Genomic DNA, 21,420 nt, shown 5'->3' on the forward strand with positions numbered 1-21,420 from the left:
GCTCAGTAATAAAAAGGCAATGAATACTGATTTCAGTATTTAGCTTAATAGCAAGCGTTTCATTTGCTTTGATAAGAACTATGCAAGAGCAGTAGACATTTGACGGAAGTGATATCTTAATTGCTTTGATGAGAGCTATGCAAGAGCAGTAAACTACTACTAAACTAAGCAGCCCACATGACAGATGTTTGTTTAACAACCCAGAGTGATTTACGCAATGCATGAAAAATCTTTGACGTTGAGTCAGATAATATTTGATATATTTTTTTTTTGGTAAAAATCTATAACAATAAAGTAGGCATATCTGCTTTTTCCTGCGTCCACGTCGTTCTGGAGAGGTGGGGCATTTTGCGACACGTGTCGATGCGCTGAGACGTTTGTGTATGTCACGTAAATTTTTTCCTGCGCGTCGCTTTGATCTTTTCCTGATTCTTCTATTTGGGTTTCCCTTATATTTTTTAAAAAAACCCACATAAACCCAGATTCTGATTTCTTCTTCGTTCTTCTCTTGCGGAGGATGCTTTACCGTCAAATTTTCACAGAAACTAAGCAGTCCCTTTGCTACCTGTAACTCCTCTCAACTCCTTAAATCCGACTTTTATTTTGAGTTTTTCACTTGAGTAATCCACTCCTCCTTCATTAAGATCTGTGTGCACCTGTTCGTTTCCCTTGAAACCGCTTTCATCCTCTCCGACATTCATCTGTACTCGATTCTGGGAAGCCCGTAATGGGAAGAATGGAGGAGAGCTGATGGGGATTGACTTGCTCTTTCTTGAAGAAAAGGTGATGTGTGTGGTTTTATATCGTTGTTGTTTCTCATCAGCATTCAGTCCATTTAATTAGTCTCTCCTTATGTCCTTCAATCCAGATATCACACTATTAGATATTTAATTTGCCTTGCTATCAATAATCGCCACCATATTTGTCTTCTTCCTGAAATTCCAGCGACCACTTTCAACTCTTACCAATACGATTCCCATATACAGGCAGAGAGAGAGAAGAGTCTGCTAAGATAGAGATGTGAGGCATCAGGACTTCAAGGCGGCGAAGTTTGGGTTCTTCCGTTGAATATATTCACTTACAAGAAAATCTGCAACGGTGCTTCTGCTCAAGCGTCGAGGCACCAACGTCTCCATGTACATCAGGTACCCTATGGCCATCACAACACTTCTGTATTCACACGGAAATGCTGCTAATATTGTTCAGATGTACTAGCTCTTAATCGAGCTTACTATTCAGCTCCGTAAATGGGGTTAATTCTTTCTTTTCTTTTGTGTGTATTCACTTGCTGATACTAAAGCTGTGGATTTAAATTCTCAGATCAGTTTTTCATTACTGTGTTTAGCTCAGAAAGTTAGATCTGAATTATTATTTTTGGATTATGTAAATACTCTGCTTCTGAATTTTTGTAGCTATTTATTAGCTTTTACTCTTAGACCCTCTCTCTATTTATATAGATATTATTATAGATACATTAAAAATGATGCAATGATGAGTGTATACGTCCATATGTTCTTAATTTTCTCTTTCAGTTCTCAATGATTCATATACGTGCTTGATTTCATATATTTGTTTTTTGGATCGGTAATCATTGTAAGAACCTTTGGTGGGGACATGGAATTTGGAATTTTGGTGAATTCTATTTGTTTTCAGTCTCTCTCTACACCATCCCTGTAAATGATGCGATGATGTTTGTGTACGCCCCTCTGTTCTTAATGCTCCCTTTAAGATTCCCACTGGATAGTTCATGAAGATATGCTTTTCTGATTTCATGTATTTGTTCTTTGGACTGGTAACAGTTGATTTGCTCTAGATACTGTGCAAACCTATTGTTGGAACATGAAAGTTTAATTTTTTGTTGCATTATATTAGCTCTTTAACTCTTTTCTTTTTAGATACAATACTTTTGTTCTTTCAGTGTGGAGAAGCATATACTCTTATCGCTCAAATTTACCAAAGTTTTTCCTAACGTTATGTAAGTATTATTTCTGTCGCATACTCTCCTATCAATTTGTTTTTCTTCTTAAACATAATTGCATTTGCTGATCACAACCAACAAGAGACTGGTATCGCCTGTGTTTCTCCATCACTACTCGGTCATAAATCTGCTTGCAAGGAAAAGCCTTCGACCCCTCCTCATCCTACCAACGGTCGATCATCTTTGTGTTGTCTTATTTATGCTTTACTGCTCGCCGATGAGGCGATGACTATACCACTCACTGGAAACAGCAACATCAAGCCTCTGAACGTGTCCCAAGCTCTCACTACTGGCCTCCTGCAATTTCTTTTGATGCTCATGTGCACAAGACCAATGAGAAATGCTTCTTTGAACCCCTTTCGATATGGCAGAACTCCTAGAGTACTCACTCACTCATTTAAAGCTAAGCGACATGCAAAGCTAAGCGATAAAAAAATTGCATGTAACAGGCTTTATAAAAACTTACGATAGATAATAAAAATGTATTGGTTACCTAAACCAAAGACTACTAAAAATTTTGAATATTTAATTTATTTTCTCACGGTATATTAGCATCTCCAATAAGTATTTAAATCTTCGAAGATAATAAAATCCCAGAATTTTCTTCGTATTTTTAAAATACTACGTAAAACAATAACAAACAGAATCTTTTTAAAAAATTACTTTATACAGAGTTACTAGACATATTGAATCTAAAAAAAAATTGCTTCATATACAATGCCTTACAAAAAAAAATACACAAAACCAGGGAAACTAACCTAAAAGACAGGTCAAATAAAAACTCCCATAACCCTGTCTAAAAGCTAAACTGTAACACATTTACAAAAGTCAATTCAACCCAAACAAATAACTCCAATAAATAAAATCTAATCTATTAAAACCGAAGTACAATTGAAAATTAACTCTTATTTCAATATTATAATTACATCTTCTGCCACTGACATTAAAAGTACTTATTTACTAAACAATAATCATCACGTTTTTTACCAAGCCCAACTCAATGGACATTTACGACAAAGTCTCATGGATGGAAACTAAATAATTAATATTTCAAAAATATTTTTTTTTAACTAGGCATTCAAATTTCAAAAATATTCCATTCCCATATACGATGTACCTATTTATTCAGATGGTATCCGTGATAAGGAAACTAAAATAACGATTATTCTATGGTTTAAACTTCAGTTGCTACTAATAAGTAATAAGTAATAAATAATAAAATATTATTAAAACAATATTATATAGACAAACAAATGATTTTTTTAGTTAATTCACCTTTATTGTTATATATCTATGTTTCATTGCCAACCCATCATAATATATGTATATATAAACGTCTATATTTATGTGTGTATATATATAACCGAGTAGAACAATTCAACAGTTTAAAAGAATTAGTAAAATTAATGCATATAAACTATAAAATCATATTATACATAATGGGTCTGTATTGATTAGTTGTAAAAATATATACAATCAATCAAATAAACTATTTTTACTTGCACTATATAATACATTTCTACAAAACATTAAACTGTCACAAACAATCCAAAAATGAGTTACTTCTCACTTATTACTCATCACCTCTCGCATCAGAGAAGTACTTCTCACTTATTACTCATCACCTCTCGCATCAGAGAAGATCTACAAACGGAAACACAAAACAAACACTGCAAGTCTACTACATCCACAGACCCACCACACAACAATTCGTCAATGATTTCCAGCTACCATCTATTATCGACAACCAAAATAATTTTATTGACTCAATAACTGAGAGCATGGACTTCATGTTATCATACCATGCCATTCATCATCCTGATTCAACATACCTTACTGAAAAAATATCTCAATACGTGATGAATGAAGTGAAAGACGACAACTTTGGTAATGATCTTCAAGTTACTCTAAAGACTACAACAAGAACGCAACATCAAGAATACGATCGAAGAAAACGTTTGAAGCTTATTAAATAACATAACGTATAAACCCGGCGTGTAGCGCCGTGGTTAGTGTTAAATATTATTACCGATTTTCAATTTTTGACAGATGTTACAGTGGAGACAAGTAGCAGAAACAACAAACAACAACACCAAAACGACTAGGCAACAACAAAGGAAAGGACCACAAGCAATACAAAGACAAGCGATTAAACGGTTAATAGCGAGAAAGGCTCAGACCTACCAACAAGAAGTACTAGATGAGAAACCCGTTAGTTACCGTGAGCTACCGAGAGAAGGGCGCTACGGCTCCTACAGCTTCCAACGAGAACCCAGAGCTTACTCGAGCAAAGAATCTGAACACGAGACCAAAGAAAGGCCAGAAAATAGAGACCACTGGCGGTACGAGGAGAAGCCAAGACCCGACGATGTCGTCGTTCAGTAGTTTGCGCCAGAGATTACCGCCTCCTTTGCATTCCACCGGGACCGTGTACACCCATCTAACCGCTACCCATATAGAGAAGACGGATCAGGAAACGGACAACCCTCCAGAAGAACCAAATCCGAAGCCACACTCTGACCCGAGTAACTAACTATCGCACCAAAGAATACACCCGAGATGACACTCGCTCACGAGACACGAACACAATGTTGAAGAGATTATTTGAGAAGAGCCAGAGATGGAGAAGGTCACAACCGCTATCACCATTTTGATTTGAGGGGTGGTGGCATATACCGGAGCCAAAGACAAGCAGAGGCAAACCGGAGGAAGCCAGACACCAACACGCTGCCACCAGGGACCAAAGAGAAGCGAACCGACGCCTCCGCCATCCACGAACCCACACGCACTGCTACCAACGGAGAACACACCGGAGGCACCACAAACAAAACAGAGAGACACGAGCCTTACCGAGACACTGCTACCAAATATTTGATATATTTATTTCTTAAAGTGGTTTCGCATTGTATTATTTTCTCTTGGTGTCAATTTTAAGAGAAACCAAGATCGCTCTTTATGTTAAGATTCTCGATGAAGTGAAAGAACAATATGTAGAAACATGCTCAGTAATAAAAAGGCAATGAATACTGATTTCTGAACTTCAGTATTTAGCTTAATAGCAAGCGTTTCATTTGCTTTGATAAGAACTATGCAAGAGCAGTAGACATTTGACGGAAGTGATATCTTAATTGCTTTGTGAGAGCTATGCAAGAGCAGTAGACTACTACTATAAACTAAGCAGCCCGCATGAAAGATATGTTTGTTTAACAACCCAGAGTGATTTACGCATCATTGACGTTGAGAAAAGAAAATGTAGTGTACAATTGTGATTGCTCCGTGAGGATGTAGGACAGGCTCATTCCAGAGCCCGTGCACAGCATACCAACAACAGTACAGTACCTTTAAAGCCTCCACTAGGATTACAAACTTACGTTACTAAGCTTGGCAATAAATAAACTGTTTTCTCCTCTATTTAAAAAGATATATTATTCATGTTTTCCACGATGTGGGATGAAGATAATTCGTCGCTATGTTTTTAAATAATACTAGCCCTTGATCCGCCCGACCGGGTGGGTATCATTTTATGTTTTTATTTTTTATTTATACTAAATAATATATTTGTAATATTTAAACATAAATTTAGATTGGAAATTAATATTTATAGTTATAATAAAAATTAAGATTAAATGTTTAACAAAATATTTTGATATAAATTTTAAATTTTATAATTAAAATAATATAGAGATTGGTCATAATTTTTCCAATTCCAAAATCTTAACATTCTTTAAAAAATATAAATGAATAAAATATAATTTTGCGCTGTTGTTGTTTATTTCTATAGCTTGACCCATGGCCGTATAAATATTTGTTTTCACTAAATGTTTTCTTTATACTACTGATAATATATATATATATATATATATATATATATATATATTTGTAAATTATATGTATTACATTATTGTTAATGTAACATTTTAAAACAACAATTTATTTATTACTTAGATATGGAAAAAAATGTAAAGATAAATTATTATTCACCAAATTTTAGAAGTTAGCGTAATTATAGGATAAAGTTTCTGTGTTTTATAGGTATATTAAATATTTGAGAGTGATTATAGGTTATAACTTATTGTCAGCAAATATATTCTGTTTAGATATTGAATTTATTTTGGCTAAAGAAAAAAATTAATAATCATCTATTGGTATAAGTGATTTATCTCTATCATTGATTAAGTCATTAAAAATAAAAGAAATAAATTCCTTCTTTATGAAGATGTTGTTTCCGATTTTTAAGGAAAAATCAGAGTAAAAAAACATGCATTTAATAATCTGAAAAGACGAGATTTTTTTTAGGAATGTTAATTAATAAGTTCAGTGGCATGAAAGTGTAATTAACATTGAAAACTTAGGGGCATTTCCTAAGTGTACTTCTCTTTTAATAATAGAGATAGATTTCGGCTCGTATTTCATTTGAACTAACCATGTCTAAAAATATCTATATTATTAAATCTATTAGAGTTGTTTGGAAACAAGGATAACAAATTAAATGAAATCTATTTGAAAACTTGGATAGTAGATTAAATATTTTTTTATACATATAGTCATTGGATTCTTTTTTTTATTTACATATTATGCAGTTTGGAAACTTGAATAGTAGATTAAATGATATTTGTTTGGAAACACGGATAGCCGATCAAATATTTTTTTTATTTACATATTTAGTCATTGTTTTTCTTTATTATTTACATATTCTACCATTCCACTTAAAATCAAATATTTTAAATTAATTAATTACAATAGATGGTTGTTTCTTTGTGCTGAAAAAAAAAAACACAAACTATAATATATATATATATATATATATATATAGCATATCTTAATTTGCTACGATACAATTTTCAAGAAAACAAAAAAGGTTAATATCTGAATATTACAATTACATTAAACTGCATTAAGTTATAAAATTATAAATATAATATTATGTACAAATAAAAAAATTATTATCAAATATCTATATTATAAAATAATATATTCTACTCTATATATATTTTACAAAACTTAAAAATATAAATGAAACTTTTATAAAAATCAGTGATTCATGAATTTACAATGAACACAAGTTAAATCCAACACCAGTGCGGAGGCAAGAGTCATAGTCTAGTTCCTGATTATGAACTAAACTGGCATTGACCTGAATGTTGATTTACTAAACTGTTACCCACATGATCCAAATAATCACAGCGTTAACATGTTTGACTATCTGGATGCAGACTATTCAAATGTCATCTCAGATAACAAAATATGACCATTTATAAAGTTTGACTTGAAAGTAAACTAAAAGATCGTAGGGGCAGACGTTTGGATACTCGTTCGGATTCGGATTGGATATTTTGGATTTTCGGGCACATCACTATAGAGGTATAAAATCCATTAGGGTATTTTCTACTTCAAGTCGGATTCGGATATTTAAATTTTGAAATAAAAAATGAAAATGAAAATTTTCATTTTGTAAGTTTTTTTGTTTTAAAAAGTTTAGCTTTCGATTAACTGATCTTTTTATTTTTTAATAGATTGAATGATTAATAAATTTGAAGGTAATATTTAAAAAAATAAATAGACATTAATTTGTTTTTTTTTAGAATTTGGATGTAATTTTTGTTAATAATGAAATAAAAAACTTGACATACATTTTAAGTAAATATCAAATCATTTTCACCGTAATTATAGGCATATTATATGATCTTAAAATATGTGTAATATCAATAGAAATATTTTAAATAAAAAGAAAGATGTAAACTAAAAATATAAGGGTAAATATACATATGTTCATTTATTTTCGAATATCCATTCGAGTTTGGATATTACATATTCGGGTTCGGATATCTTATATCTCCTAAATCAATACAATGTTAGGGTATTTTTCTATTTCGATTGAGAATTTGGATTGGGATATCGGGTAAAATGTGCACCCTTAAAAGATCCAGCTTAATACGACATCGTTTTTATAAACTCTTTTAAACTATTTGAAGCTTTGTGAAACTAATCGGAGCGATGGAAACTGAACCGGGGGAGAAACGGCGATGCCACCATCACCGCCCCGTCAAAGACACGAGAGGTCGATTAGAGAGAATCGAATCACTACGCACACTTGGATCTCCTCTCCTCGCTACAATCCACCATCCCCGACATAGTCCCATTTCTCGATTCTTCAACAAGTGTGGGGAAGATATGAGCCGTTTAAATAATACTCAGTACTTTGTTATCAAGATTACAGGGGATAAAATCCATTTAACTGGTCTCATCATTTGCGTTGATCAACCAATTTGTATGTACTAGATAGTTCTCAAGAATTAGAGTTCTCAGCATTGTGTTTGTTGGGTTACTGTCAGGTGAAAAGAAAAAGAAAAGATACATATAAGTTATATGATATAACTGATAGTTAATGACTTTTGTTCAATGTAGGTTGGAAGCAAGGGGTTTCTATCTAAAATATCACATTATGACAATCTAGTGCTTAATGTTTTTGACTTGTTCATCTTCGTAACTTCTAGCTTCCATACCATACATGTGTGTGTTTTTCAACTGTTTTTTTTTTACTTTCTAGCTTCAATCTTTCTGTAGCGGAAGCAAACTTCTTTCTTTCAGAGACATTTTCGTGCTTCACATACCGACGTTAGCCTAGGAGACTGTTCCATTCTTGATACATGTCGTCACATGAAGGTAGCTTTTACCTGATAATACTTTGGTTTATTCCGTGCAGAGAAATGGTAATTGAGCTAGCAATGGTTGTTTTTCAAACAGACTTGCATTACGAGCTTGACATGACTGACGCTATGATGGCTGGTCCAGGCAAGCCCCTGAAGCCTCTACGTGCTGATTACTGCTCCGAAGCTGAACTTGCCGAAGCACAATGGAACTTCCATATGGAACAATGGCTGATGACGAGATCCCCTCGACTCAGTGTTCCCTCGTTGCAGACTGATGGTTTGATTTTCCTCTGGGTCACTGGTCGTGCAATGGAGCTAGGCCCCGAAGGGTACTTCAGAAAACTCTCTGCAAAGTTTAGGTATCATGTGATTTCCATTTACATGAAGTTTGGAGCATTGGGGGTACAACCGAGTGGAAGAGATCATATGGGTAAAGACAAATCAACTTCAACGTATAATAAGAACAGGAAGAACAGGTCACTGGCTCAACCATCGCGAAGAGCATTTTGTCTAATTGGAATCAGAGGAAACCAGAAGTCAACAGAAACATTGACACGGATTTGATTGTTACAGAAGTTAGAGAGATAAGTCGGAAGAGAGATATGTCCATACTGATTCATAATGTATGGTTTTTGAGTCTTCTTGTGATGAAAATGATCCAACAGTTTTTTCACCTTACCAGATGTATGCAATGTTAGAGAGGATCATGCCAAGAGCAAGGAAGCTTAAGTTATTTGCTCGTATGCACAATGCTCATGCCGGGTAACGTTTAACTTATGGGTCATATGATTAGTGTAACTATGATTTGTTTGCTGATTTTGTCGGCCTGGTTCTACAGATGGCTGTCACTTGGGAACCAGCTTAGTGGAGTCCTGTTAATAAACGAAGGTCTTCGAGCTCGGATTTAGATGTGCAACCACCATCACCACCAAGAGCCTCAACAGTGGAGACAGGACAGCGAACCAATGACTATTGACTCCATCACAGCTTAGTTGAATAGAAACTAGAGCCAGAAGTCAAAGTTTTGTAACAGAATGTTCAGCATCAGTAATAACAATATCAGTATTTTGGAAAGACTTGACAATCTCATCTGAAGTTGTAAGTAGATTAATAGCAGTTGATTAGTAAAATGTATAAATATATAATTGGAGATATTTTTTTATCAATTGGTCATGTTCCATTTTTAATAGTATTGTTCCATTTTTAATAGTATTGATTACTTTTAATATAAAACAAAGAAATAGAAATCGCTGAAACTGTTTTTTTCAGCATTTAGGTTTTTTAAAAAAAATTATAAAAGTTTTGCCAAATGTCAAATTTTTATTTGCTAAGTGGTTTGTGCTTTATATATGAGACTAGGACAAGACTTGTGGGTTATGCATAATAAAGTAAATATTTATATCTGATCAATTTTTAATGTATACAATTTTTTTTATATAATCATTTATATGTTAGATTGAGATCAGTTGTAATTGTAGACCAAAACCTATGTTGATTATATGATGACCCATCGATTTGAGCTTAAAACTTTCAATTTTTTTTAGAATTAAACAATTTTACATAAGATAGAAAATGAAAACATTTTTAAAAATGACAATTACAAACTGATTGTTCTTTATGAGCCATATTAAGATTATACAAAATTAATCAGATTCGATTATCAAACTTTTTGTGGGGAAAATAAACTTAGTACTCTTAAAATAAAGCAATCTCCCAAAAATAAAATATGTAATTTTTTTTTGTTTAAATCCTTTAGCTGAATAGATATTTAGAAAGATGATGGTTTTCAAATGTTTGTCGTTAACAGTATATATATGAATGATAGTTAGGTTAATATGGTACATAATTAGCATTAATTACCAAGAATTCTCATTAGTATCGTGATACATTAAGAAAATTTAATATAAATTTTCCAAAAATTAGAAAAAAGACAATTGGGCAAGTTTTTTATAGTGTTCAGTTTAAATTCACATATGTAACTTCTGAAGAATTGTGTAGCAGGCGTATATATTTGATAGATACACTAGTTTGGTGATAATATTTTATGTATTTTTTTATTCTATCGAAACAAATAAATCATACTTTTTTAAATTTTATCAGCTACATTCAAGAAGTTAGTTCATCTGATCAGATTGCGTCATCTCAAATATTTTGACGTATGTACACTTGAGAGAAAGTCATTACACGTTATATTCTTTTCTTTTTCACTTGATTATTTCTGGTAAGATTTAATGAGGCAATATTTTATCCACTTTAAAGAATATTTTTTGTATAATAGACATTCAAGAAGGGATGACTGTTATGAATTATTATTTGAATGTTTATAGAGGCCCATAAGCCCAATGTTGTAGAAAGTTTAAAACCCTAGATCTGCATGTCTATATATATGTACTGTTACCTGTGAAATATGAATAAAGAACAACCATCTCCTTCTTACATTTTGATTCACAACCGAAAATATAAAAATGAGTAGTTTTTTCTTTGTTTTTCTGTTAATTAATGCCTTGATTGCAGGATTGAGCGAATCTAGGTGTGCTAAACAAGTTTTAGCATTTCAAAACAGCTTTGCTTCTAGTCATGATACTCTTCAAGTCCATTGCAAATCTAAAAACGACGATTTAGGAGTTCACTTCGTAAAATTCAGTGATCCTGTATACAGTATCAAATTTGGAGATAATGTATTTGTAGGGACATATTGGAATTGTTTCATACAACATGGGCCTAAAATGGAGTATTTTCTAAACTTTAGAGCATACACATCAGGTCCTCGTAAATGTGGTCAAGACACATGGATTACCAAAGAAGATGGTATTTACTTTTCTGAAAATGGTATGCCAGAGAAAAAAACATTTGACTGGGCTAAGAATAATAGTTCTTCGTATAAATAAGTTGTACTTTTGCTATTTGATCAGTACATCAATAAAGATTACTTTCATCTTCTGCTTTCCATATTCTCACAAAAACTGTTATTTTATTTGAATAAAAAATTTATAAATTAATCTATACTCCCCTAATAAAATAGAGTTATCTGCTTTTTCTTGCGTGTCTACGTCAATAAGGAGAAGGGTTGGTGCATTTTTGGACAGAGTTTCTTGAGTTTTATCTGTTCAGTTAGTATGGGCCTGTATGTTTATAAAAAAATGGTTATAGGAAAAAGGTTATTTTTCAGAGAGTTGAACGCTTCAATATACTTTAGCCGTCAAAACTTTTCTTCTCTTCGTCTCACCGGCGAGAATAGTATTAAGGAGTTAGGGAATCAGTGCTTATACGACCCTTCATCTTTCTATCATCATCCACTATGAAACCCTAATTCACTGCCCTTTCAGTTTCTCGAACGTAACTGCTGCCTTCCACCACCATGTTTCATCAAAGCTTTTCATTACTGTAAGAATATCTCCAAGTGTTCACTCCAGTGGCGGAGCCAGCCGAGAGATTCACTCGGGACAATATAAAGTTCGGACATAAAATTACCGGGGGGCATTAAATTTTTTTTTAACACTTATCCACACATTTTTGAAAATTCATGTGGGGCAGATGTCCCCTTCCCAACCCTCTACATCCGCCACTAGTTTACTCTATTTTTTACTTTAAAATAGAGTGACTCTATAATAGAGATGGAGTTTGCTCCAATGATACTCTATTTTAAAGTAAAAAATAGAACGATGAACAAAGAAAAAACAACTTACTCTATATTTGAAGTAAACCTATTTTTTTTATTCTATTATAGAGTGAGAAATAGAGTACAATTGGAGCATTTTTTACTCTAAACTCTATTCTAGAATAAAAAACAGAGTAGAGTTGAAGATGCCCTAAGAATCAAAACGCATTACTTCTCTTCTCCGCAGCGGCACATTCACCAACGGCTCCGACTATTCTCTTTCTCAACGACATTCTTGTCGGAGGCGAGCTGAAGAAGACTAAATCTGGAAGGCCTCCTAACTGGTCTTGGGATGCTGTTGATGAGAAGAGGAAGAGAGAAGCTGATGCTGCTGATTCATAGAAGAGAACGATCAGCTTTTGCGCTGTAGGCTTATCTCTCAGGTACCTTTTTAACTTTTTATTTTGTTTTTAGTTATTTGATTAATATAATTTTGTCTCATTAATACATGTTTGAATCATTGACTGAAAAAAAGAAAACGTTTCTGTGTAGTGATTGTTACGTGATAGGGCTCCATTCTTTAGCATGTACACAAGGTGAGTGGGGAAGTTAATATGTATATATCTTTTATCCTGCGGTTTCAGTCATGTTTTCCTTTCATAATGGCAAAAAAAAAATATTTTTCAACCATAACTATTAATACACAGTCGTGCTTTCCCGGTGATTCCAGACAGCAGCTAGAAAGCATTCCTGCTTCCAAACATCAGTTTTTTTTTGCCAATATAATCTTCTTAATCTAACTCTATGTGATACTATTGGTTTCTGCATATTAAAAGATCAGAAGAAGCTCCAATGACAGCTTGAATCAGAACGAGAGGCGCTTTATGTGTCAAAACCAAGCCCATTTGTGGTGAAGAAGCTCATGGAATGTCAACTGGTGGTGCAGAAACCAACCCAAGACTCTCAAAGAGAATAAGTCCTACGCAAAAGAGATTTGTATCATACTTTTTTTAAGTTCTAACCAAAAGAGAATTGGTAAAAGTTATTTGATTATATTTTAAGAGAAAATTTGATGATGAACATGATACTAAAAATTATTTAATTATCAAAATAAATGTAAAAATAGTATTGATATAAATTGTAGAAATAGTATTTTTTTATTAGTAACTAGAAATATTTATTTGATAGAAATTAACCTTCGATAATTATTTTTTTAAAATCCTAAAGAAAAATGTAAATGAGTATTTAATAGTATTTTTATTTTAATCTATAACAATAAAGTTTGGACACGTGGCTACTCACCAGACGATGATTTCTGTGTAATCTGGTTTTTTCGAATTGGGCTTTCATTAAATTTTGTTACTGAGCCCAATATTATGTCCCTTTTCACGCTTCATCTTCTTCTTCATTTTCTCAAACGCTTCTTTCTTCCATGACCATGTCTCCTCCTCCCGTCTTCTCACTGACCAATGTCAAGCCCTTCTACCGATTCTATGTTTGCCTCAGACTCCGACTCTGATTTTTCCTCTCACCACTACGATGGTGGAGATGACACCGAACTCTCGATTCCTTCTGATACCCCAAATTTATCGGCACACTTCCTCCATCGCTGCTCCACCTCCCCTACAACCAAGTCACACTTACTTCTCCGCCGGCACGACTGCAGCTTCCAGATCCAACTGTGTTTCGTTTTAACTAGATTTTCCGGCGTGATTTGGATGATGCGGGTGAGATCACTGTCATGGGAATTATTTTCATATGCAATATACTGGCTTTTGTAGGCGGTAGATCATGACTGACATCACTGATTATCTTCACCATAATATATTTAATTACATTGGTGTTCTGAGCATAGTTTCTGGATTTGGTCAAATCGCAGGGGCTTCCCTCACGAGCCACATGGATTTGGCTGTTACCAAATTTGCTAAGTACGTCTTCACTTTTTGTTCTGGCGCATATGTGTCTTCTTATATCATTTGTTTCTTTTTAATTAAGAAAAGTAGGGTTTTGCTAAGCTCTAGCTGTTTGGTTGATTCATAAAAATGATTGGCACGCCCCGTTATTCATTGACTTATTTTTTCTTTTGGTTAATCGCATCTTACCTTATTTTTCCTCTCTTTTGCTTAATTGAACCGTACCATATTCAGTTTTGCTCTCGGTTTTTGTCAGGTTAATATTATTGATATTCGACTCATCACTGAAGTTGAGAGAGCTTTACGCTCAATTACGTCGACAAGTAAATGAGGAGATATGAAAGTCCCTAGAATCTACAGAAAAAGAGACCCGCCCTCACACGTAGTTTTAGACACTCCAGCTGGTCATGATGCTTCAGGTAAATTTTTTTTACTCCTCTGTATCTCTCTAACGATTAGTTAGCCGGACTCACCTAGCAGAAGCCAAGATCTCAGTCTTAGAGTTCATCGTTCACCAAGAGTTTTCATGCATCTGATCTCCACGTTTGGGTCTCCCACGAGGCCTGTTTTGACAGTTTCCAAGTTTGGAAATATTGGAAAGCACATAAAATCCAAAAAAAGAAATATTGGAACTCCATCCATGGCGTTCACCCACATGGCTGATTCCTCTACTCACTGAACACATCAACAAAAGAATCATTGTGCCACACGCTCTTGGTTCGTTTTGTTCGTTATACTTAAGTCTTGAGTTAATATGATTTTTTACAGGGACTTCAGACGGTGTATCAAGAGTTTCAGAAGATACAATAGGAAATGCATGAGTACAAGAGACAGACGGTTATAGCGTAAGAAGCAAAACATCAGGCCGTGGTTTATGTAACGGTTAAAATGAAAAGGAGTGTCATTCCTGAGCTAAAACTGGAACTAGCATTTTTTTTTTGCTAACTTAACTGGAACTAGCATTGGCCGAGAAAGAACAAGTGAAACAAGACTCTCATCTTGCGAAGCTGAGAGTGGAGGAAATGAAACAAGGGATAGCTGAAGAGTCGAGTGTTGCAGCCAAAACACGGCTTGAGGTGGCTAAGCTATTCTAGAAAATCCTACACCTATTCAACATAAGATAATCTCTATGATTTTCATGAGGCAATCATATCTCATTGATTTTAAAGGGCAACCGCCTCAACACAACTAGCAACTACAATAGTAAATTTTCAAATTAATCAAAATAGCTACTTATAAATATTCATAATTAAATTACACAAATATCGGTTTGAAGTCAACAATAGAATCTATCTATGTTCTCTTATTTACGGCTATGTTTTTCATTTCTACTTCGTTGATCAATTGTTTCGTACAAATATAAAATGTCCCATATATAGGAAAAGTCATCTATGATTCAGCATTATGACAATTTATAAAGGAGTTTTTTATGTTCCAATTTTAGTTTCATTTACATACTGTTTTTCTTTTAATTTTTGTTTTAATTTTCAAACAAAATATATAAATGTTTTTCCTCATTTCCTAATATGTCCCATTGTCAGAATAGGTTTCTTACCAAAAATTAAATAATAAAATTATACAAACATAACTTCATTACATACGTTTAAATAAAACACCAAATTTACTTTATATTTAAATTCTAATTAAATTAACTTTGCTACGACTATAGGTTTTTTATTCTACTTTTATTGAAACGATTAGTCCAACCACACATGCTATTACATTTTGAACTAAGCAATTCCAAAACAAAATAATACACTACGGTCGTTAACAATTATCAAATAGGTCAAAAATATCATTTTCAACAAATTTTTATTTTGATATTTTTAAACATATTTTTCTTACTAACACCACAAAATAAATTATAAATTCATGTAAGAATAAAACATACGAACCCGGCGAGTAGCGCCAGAATACCACTAGTTGTAAATAAAAAGAATAACTATAAAATAGAATGTTTTCCTTTAAAAAAAATCTTAGCAAAAAGAAAAATTTAAAAAATTATTAATAAAACATCAACTTAGTATATAATAAAGTGTATATTAGCGTTATTTAACTTTCAATTTTTCCCATTCTAAGTCTTATTTCAGGTTGGATTTTATTAAAATTTTAGGTATAATTTTTTCTTTTACCCCTAAGTACAAAGTTGATAACAATTCATCTATACATCATGATTATAAAATACAAATATTAATTTGAACTTATGTGTGAAATCGAGTTTTAATTATTAAATATTTTTTTTACAACATATACAAAGACAATCATAAAACTATGATAAAATTGTTATTTTTATGTTAGTTATAAAATTAAACATCAAATAAAACATGTTGCATCATACAGACTCATATCTAATATATATAAAAATACCGGAACTCAGAATTTGGATCTTATTATTCTATATCAAAACTTGATATAATTATGAATAAAATTTCTCTTTCCAAATTTTTTTTTCAAAAATAAAAAATGTATACATATTTTTTATTCGTGTTTAATATATATGAAAATGTGAGATAACATTATGAAAATCTTAAAAACTTTATGATTTTTATAGAACTTCCTAATGTAACTTGGTAATAATGTAACTTGGTAAGAATGTTTTCGTTTCGGCTCGGAAAAGAACCAAAATATGATGGGCCTTATAAGTTATTCATTTAGGCCTTAATGGGCTTTTCGTTCCCGTCTACTATATAAAACAAAAGGGACGTTCTCTCTCTCTCTCTCTATTGTTCTTATAGACTCTCCTTCGCTCTCTCTCAACCCTCGCCGGGAGTCCTTTTTACTTGTTTAATCGCCGTCGTGCGAAGCTTACAACGTTCTCCTCCTCCTCCTCCGTCATCAAACTCTCTGGGTAAGTATCTCCTTGATTTTCCCGTTCATCCCCTTTTCGATTCCTCACTCTATTTTTAACCTCGGATTCAACTTGTTCTAATCTCTTTTCGTGTTCCTTTGATTCGAATCCTCGTCTAATATCATGTTTCCGCACTTGATCCGTTTTAATTTCGCTTCATTTTCCAGTAAATTAATCGTCTTGTTCTTCGTTATTGAATTTCTAGGGTTTCTGGCGTGCTTTGGTGCGCATCTCTGCTTTGATTTGGGATATCTCTGATTCGATTCGAGGTGGGTTTGTTTTCTACTCTCTTTGTGTTTATGGGTCTGTGAAATTAGTTGCATTCGCTCTGAATCTAAGCTTCAATCTATGAAACCCTAAATTGAATAGAACAATGTCATCTTTTGATTTGTGAAAAGCTTTAGGTTTGTGTGATATATATGGCAACTTCTTTCTCTTTAGATTGGAGATTCTCGAAAAGTGTAACGCACGAGCTCCTGATTAAACTATGCGTTAAGTAGTATTATTCTTTTTAATGAATCGTTAAGTAGTATTCACTGGAGATGTATGTAAAAACTGTTAACTTTGAGGATTCTGTTGCTTGAAATAGTTTACAAAAGTTTCATTTTTTTGTCATGAATTGAGTCTGATTTGCGATGCAAGTTCTTATTTGTGACTAAGTAACAATGGCTCTTTGTTTATTCCTGATTTCTCATAGCTTTAGGTCTGTTCACAAGTTTATGACAACTTTTCTTGTTTCTGAATATATCTATATTGCAACTTTTTCTCATTTAAGTTTCTTCTGTGCCACTCTTTAGATGGGAGATTCGAGAAACGGTAACGCACGAGCTCCTGCTGGACTGCCTCCAAGAGCGCCTCCAAAAGCTGCGAACACCTACGAAATTGATGTCAAGAATTTCATCTCACGCACAAGAGCCTTGTATGCACACTGGAATCAGCACAGCGAAGACCTTTGGGGATCTGCTGATGCTCTTGCTGTAGCTACCCCTCCTGCTTCTGATGATCTGCGCTACCTGAAATCGTCGGCTTTGAACATTTGGCTTCTTGGGTATGAGTTTCCTGATACGATCATGGTTTTCACGGCGAAGAAGATCCATTTCTTGTGCAGCAAGAGCAAGGCAACTCTGCTTGAAGTTTTGAAAAAGCCTGCACTTGATGAGTTGAGGGTTGATGTTGTCATGCATGTGAAGGCTAAAGGTGATGATGGAACAGGGCAGATGGATACCATTTTTCGTGCCATACGTGATCTACCTGTGGGTGATGGAAAGGAGTCTCAAGTTGTGGGACACATTGCTCGTGAGGCTCCTGAAGGCAAGTTTCTGGAGACGTGGACTGAGAGGCTAAAGAATGCAATGTTTCAGTTTGTGGATATCACTGCCGGGTTGTCTGATCTGTTTGCTGTTAAAGACGGAACTGAGATCATTAATGTGAAGAAAGCTGCGTATCTAGCCTACAGCGTGATGAAGAATGTTGTCGTTCCTAAACTTGAGAATATTATTGATGAGGAGAAAGATGTCACCCACTCTTCGCTGATGGATGTCACAGAGAAAGCAATACTGGAGCCAACGAAAGCCAATGTGAAGCTGAAGGCAGAGAATGTTGACATATGCTACCCTCCCATATTTCAGAGCGGAGGCAAGTTTGATCTCAAGCCTAGTGCTGCAAGTGATGATGAATTGCTCACTTATGATCCAGCGAGCATCATTATATGCGCTGTTGGTGCTCGTTACAACAGTTATTGCTCTAATGTCGCTAGGACTTACCTAATAGATGCAACTCCTCTCCAGAGCAAGGCTTATGAAGTTCTTCTCAAGGCGCATGAGGCTGCTATCAATGCTCTGAGGCCAGGAACTAAGTTGAACTCTATCTATCAAGCTGCCCTGTCCGTGGTCGAAAAGGAAGCTCCTGAGTTGGTTGAAAAGCTTACCAAGTCTGCTGGTACTGGTATCGGTCTTGAATTCCGAGAGTCTGGGTTGAATATTAATGCGAAGAATGATAAAGTGTTGAGATCGGAGATGGCGTTTAATGTGTCTCTTGGGTTCCAGAACTTGGAATGTGAGGAGGAGAGCCGCAGCAAGAACAAGAAATTCTCGCTTTTACTTGCTGACACAGTTATTGTTAAAGATCAGAATCCTGAGATTTTGACGACAAAGTGCTCCAAAGCTGTTAAGGATGTTGCTTATTCATTCAAGGAGGAAGAAGAAGAGAAGCCAAGGAAGAAGGCAAGGACCGCTGGACCAGAGAACTACATGACCAAAACAGCTCTTAGGTCAGATGATCATGTGGTGTCTAAAGAGGAGTTGCGGAAACAGCACCAGGCAGAGCTTGCACGCCAGAAAAATGAAGAAACTGCCAGAAGGCTTGCTGGTGACAGTTCCGGTTCTGGAGACCGCCGGTCTACTGCAAAGACTTCCACTGATATGGTAGCCTACAAGAACGTCAATGATGTGCCTCAGCCTCGGGATTTGATGATCCAAGTTGATCAGAAGAACGAGGCTTTATTGTTACCAATCTATGGTAGCTTGGTTCCCTTCCATGTATCAGCGATCAGAACAGTATCGAACCAGCATGAGAGCAGCCAGAATAACTACATCCGCATCATCTTCAACGTCCCGGGTACACCCTTCAACCCTCCTGACTCGAACACTTTGAAAAACCAGGGAGCTATATACCTCAAGGAGGTTTCATTCCGGTCCAAGGATTCAAAGCATAGCAGTGAAGTGGTTCAGGCGATAAAGACCCTGAGGCGGCAAGTCAATGCTCGTGAGTCGGAAAGAATTGAAAGGGCGACACTGGTGACCCAAGAGAAACTTCAGCTTGCAGGAAACAAGTTCAAACCCCTCAGGTTGTCTGACCTATGGATCCGTCCTCAGTTTAGTGGTCGCAAGAGGATTCCTGGAACACTCGAAGCTCATGCCAATGGTTTCAGATATTCAACAACCAGGCCCAATGAGCGGGTAGATGTCCTGTTTGCAAACATTAAGCATGCGTTTTTCCAGCCTGCTGAGAAGGAGATGATCACCGTTCTGCATTTTCACTTGCACAACCACATCATGGTAGCAAACAAGAAAACAAAGGATGTCCAGTTCTATGTTGAGGTGATGGATGTTGTGCAATCCTTAGGCGGTGGAAGGAGATCAGCTTATGACCCAGATGAGATTGATGAAGAGCAGCGGGAGAGGGCTAGGAAAAACAAGATCAACATGGACTTCAATCATTTTGCAAGCCGAGTCAATGATATGTGGCAACAACCCCAGTTTGCAAGTTTGGACCTTGAGTTTGATCAGCCTCTGAGGGAGCTTGGGTTCTATGGTGTACCGCATAAGACAAATGCTTTCATCATCCCGACCTCCAGCTGCCTTGTTGAGATCACTGAAATGCCGTTCTTTGTGGTCAGTTTGAATGAGATTGAGATTGTGAATCTGGAGAGAGTTGGGTTTGGGCAGAAGAACTTTGACATGGCTATTATCTTCAAGGACTTCAAGAAGGATGTTCTCAGGGTTGACTCTATTCCCACTACGTCTCTAGAAGGGATAAAGGAATGGCTTGACACTACTGATATAAAGTACTACGAGAGCAAACTGAATCTGAACTGGAGGCAGATCCTTAAGACAATCACTGATGATCCACAGAGCTTTGTAGAGGAAGGTGGATGGGAGTTTTTGAACTTGGACGGAAGCGATTCAGAATCTGGTGGCTCTGAGGAGTCAGACAAAGAATATGAGGCCTCAGATGTAGAAGTTGAGTCTGAGTCAGAGGACGAGGATTCAGACAGCGCTTCTCTGGTTGAGTCAGAGGACGATGAAGAGGAGGACTCGGAGGAAGAATCAGAGGAAGAGAAAGGTAAGACATGGGACGAGCTTGAGAGAGAAGCTACTAATGCAGACAGAGAGCATGGAGTTGAGTCTGACAGTGAGGAAGAGAGGAAGAGAAGGAAGATGAGAGCGTTTGGGAAATCCCGTCCTGGAACCAGCGGTGGAGGAGGCAGAAGCAGCGGTGGAGGCGGCAGCAGCAGCATGAGGAACATGCCACCATCCAAACGCAAACACAGGTGAGAAAAAACAATAATTCGAGTTCTACTTATCCTAAATGTTCCACATTGTTCTTTGGAGGTGGAAACGAAAATCAGACATTTTGCAAGGTTAAATTCTAGCGTTGTTTTTTCTTATTATGGTTGGCAGACAAAAACTATGGTTTGTTATGGTTGAATGAAGCAGTCTTGTATTATGTAAAACACTTCCTTAGATAATCATCAATTAGTAGTATGTTTGGAGAAGCGCGTAACGGATTTATTATGTAGAGGGTTATGGCATATGGTAGCCAATGGTAGACTATAAAGGTTGAAAGCTCTGTTAATGTAGTAAAGTCTAGTGATATAAAGACAGCTTTCAAATTACCATCACTAGAGTTTGCTACATGAACAAAGCTTGAAC

At 35.2% G+C, this 21,420-nt stretch overlaps 2 protein-coding genes and 1 long non-coding RNA gene across 10 annotated transcripts; all 3 read left to right on the forward strand.

The window, feature by feature from the left end:
- The first annotated feature begins 435 nt into the window (after window positions 1-435).
- On the forward strand, window positions 436-2,532 carry LOC108844666 (uncharacterized). 2 transcript variants are annotated; one of them, XR_001948489.2, is made up of 3 exons: window positions 436-783; window positions 987-1,145; window positions 1,896-2,532. It is a non-coding gene; the product is annotated as an uncharacterized LOC108844666 (long non-coding RNA). The 2 variants fall into 2 exon arrangements; XR_001948488.2 differs by having other exon boundaries at window positions 1,919-2,532.
- A 5,391-nt stretch (window positions 2,533-7,923) lies between these two features.
- On the forward strand, window positions 7,924-9,810 carry LOC108845877 (N6-adenosine-methyltransferase MT-A70-like). 6 transcript variants are annotated; one of them, XM_057005863.1, is made up of 4 exons: window positions 7,924-8,136; window positions 8,682-9,251; window positions 9,311-9,390; window positions 9,467-9,810. In XM_057005863.1, the coding sequence occupies exons 1-2, from the start codon at window positions 7,973-7,975 to the stop codon at window positions 9,190-9,192; spliced, it is 675 nt and encodes a 224-aa protein (XP_056861843.1). In that variant the 5' UTR covers window positions 7,924-7,972; the 3' UTR covers window positions 9,193-9,251; window positions 9,311-9,390; window positions 9,467-9,810. The 6 variants fall into 6 exon arrangements, 3 of the variants coding, with proteins under 3 accessions (XP_056861843.1, XP_018474572.1, XP_056861844.1); XR_008943676.1 differs by adding an exon at window positions 8,543-8,641 and having other exon boundaries at window positions 7,928-8,246; window positions 8,723-9,390; XR_008943677.1 differs by adding an exon at window positions 8,543-8,641 and having other exon boundaries at window positions 7,928-8,136; window positions 8,723-9,390.
- A 7,041-nt stretch (window positions 9,811-16,851) lies between these two features.
- On the forward strand, window positions 16,852-21,263 carry LOC108847280 (FACT complex subunit SPT16). Of its 2 annotated transcripts, XM_018620486.2 has the most exons (3): window positions 16,852-16,987; window positions 17,193-17,256; window positions 17,785-21,263. In XM_018620486.2, exon 3 carries the CDS (start codon window positions 17,785-17,787, stop codon window positions 21,040-21,042), a length of 3,258 nt encoding a protein of 1,085 aa, XP_018475988.1. In that variant the 5' UTR covers window positions 16,852-16,987; window positions 17,193-17,256; the 3' UTR covers window positions 21,043-21,263. The 2 variants fall into 2 exon arrangements, with proteins under 2 accessions (XP_018475988.1, XP_056862122.1); XM_057006142.1 differs by lacking the exon at window positions 17,193-17,256 and having other exon boundaries at window positions 16,874-16,987.
- The last annotated feature ends 157 nt before the right edge of the window (window positions 21,264-21,420 follow it).

Source organism: Raphanus sativus, chromosome 3 (genome assembly GCF_000801105.2).
Source record: "Raphanus sativus cultivar WK10039 chromosome 3, ASM80110v3, whole genome shotgun sequence".
NCBI lineage: Eukaryota > Viridiplantae > Streptophyta > Magnoliopsida > Brassicales > Brassicaceae > Raphanus > Raphanus sativus.

Coding starts and splice junctions, on each gene's coding strand:
- LOC108845877 (XM_057005863.1), top strand. CDS start 7,973: ATGGAAACTGAACCGGGGGAGAAACGGCGATGCCACCATCACCGCCCC. Junction 8,137..8,681: donor ATTTCTCGATTCTTCAACAA/GTGTGGGGAAGA, acceptor TATTCCGTGCAG/AGAAATGGTAATTGAGCTAG.
- LOC108847280 (XM_018620486.2), top strand. CDS start 17,785: ATGGGAGATTCGAGAAACGGTAACGCACGAGCTCCTGCTGGACTGCCT.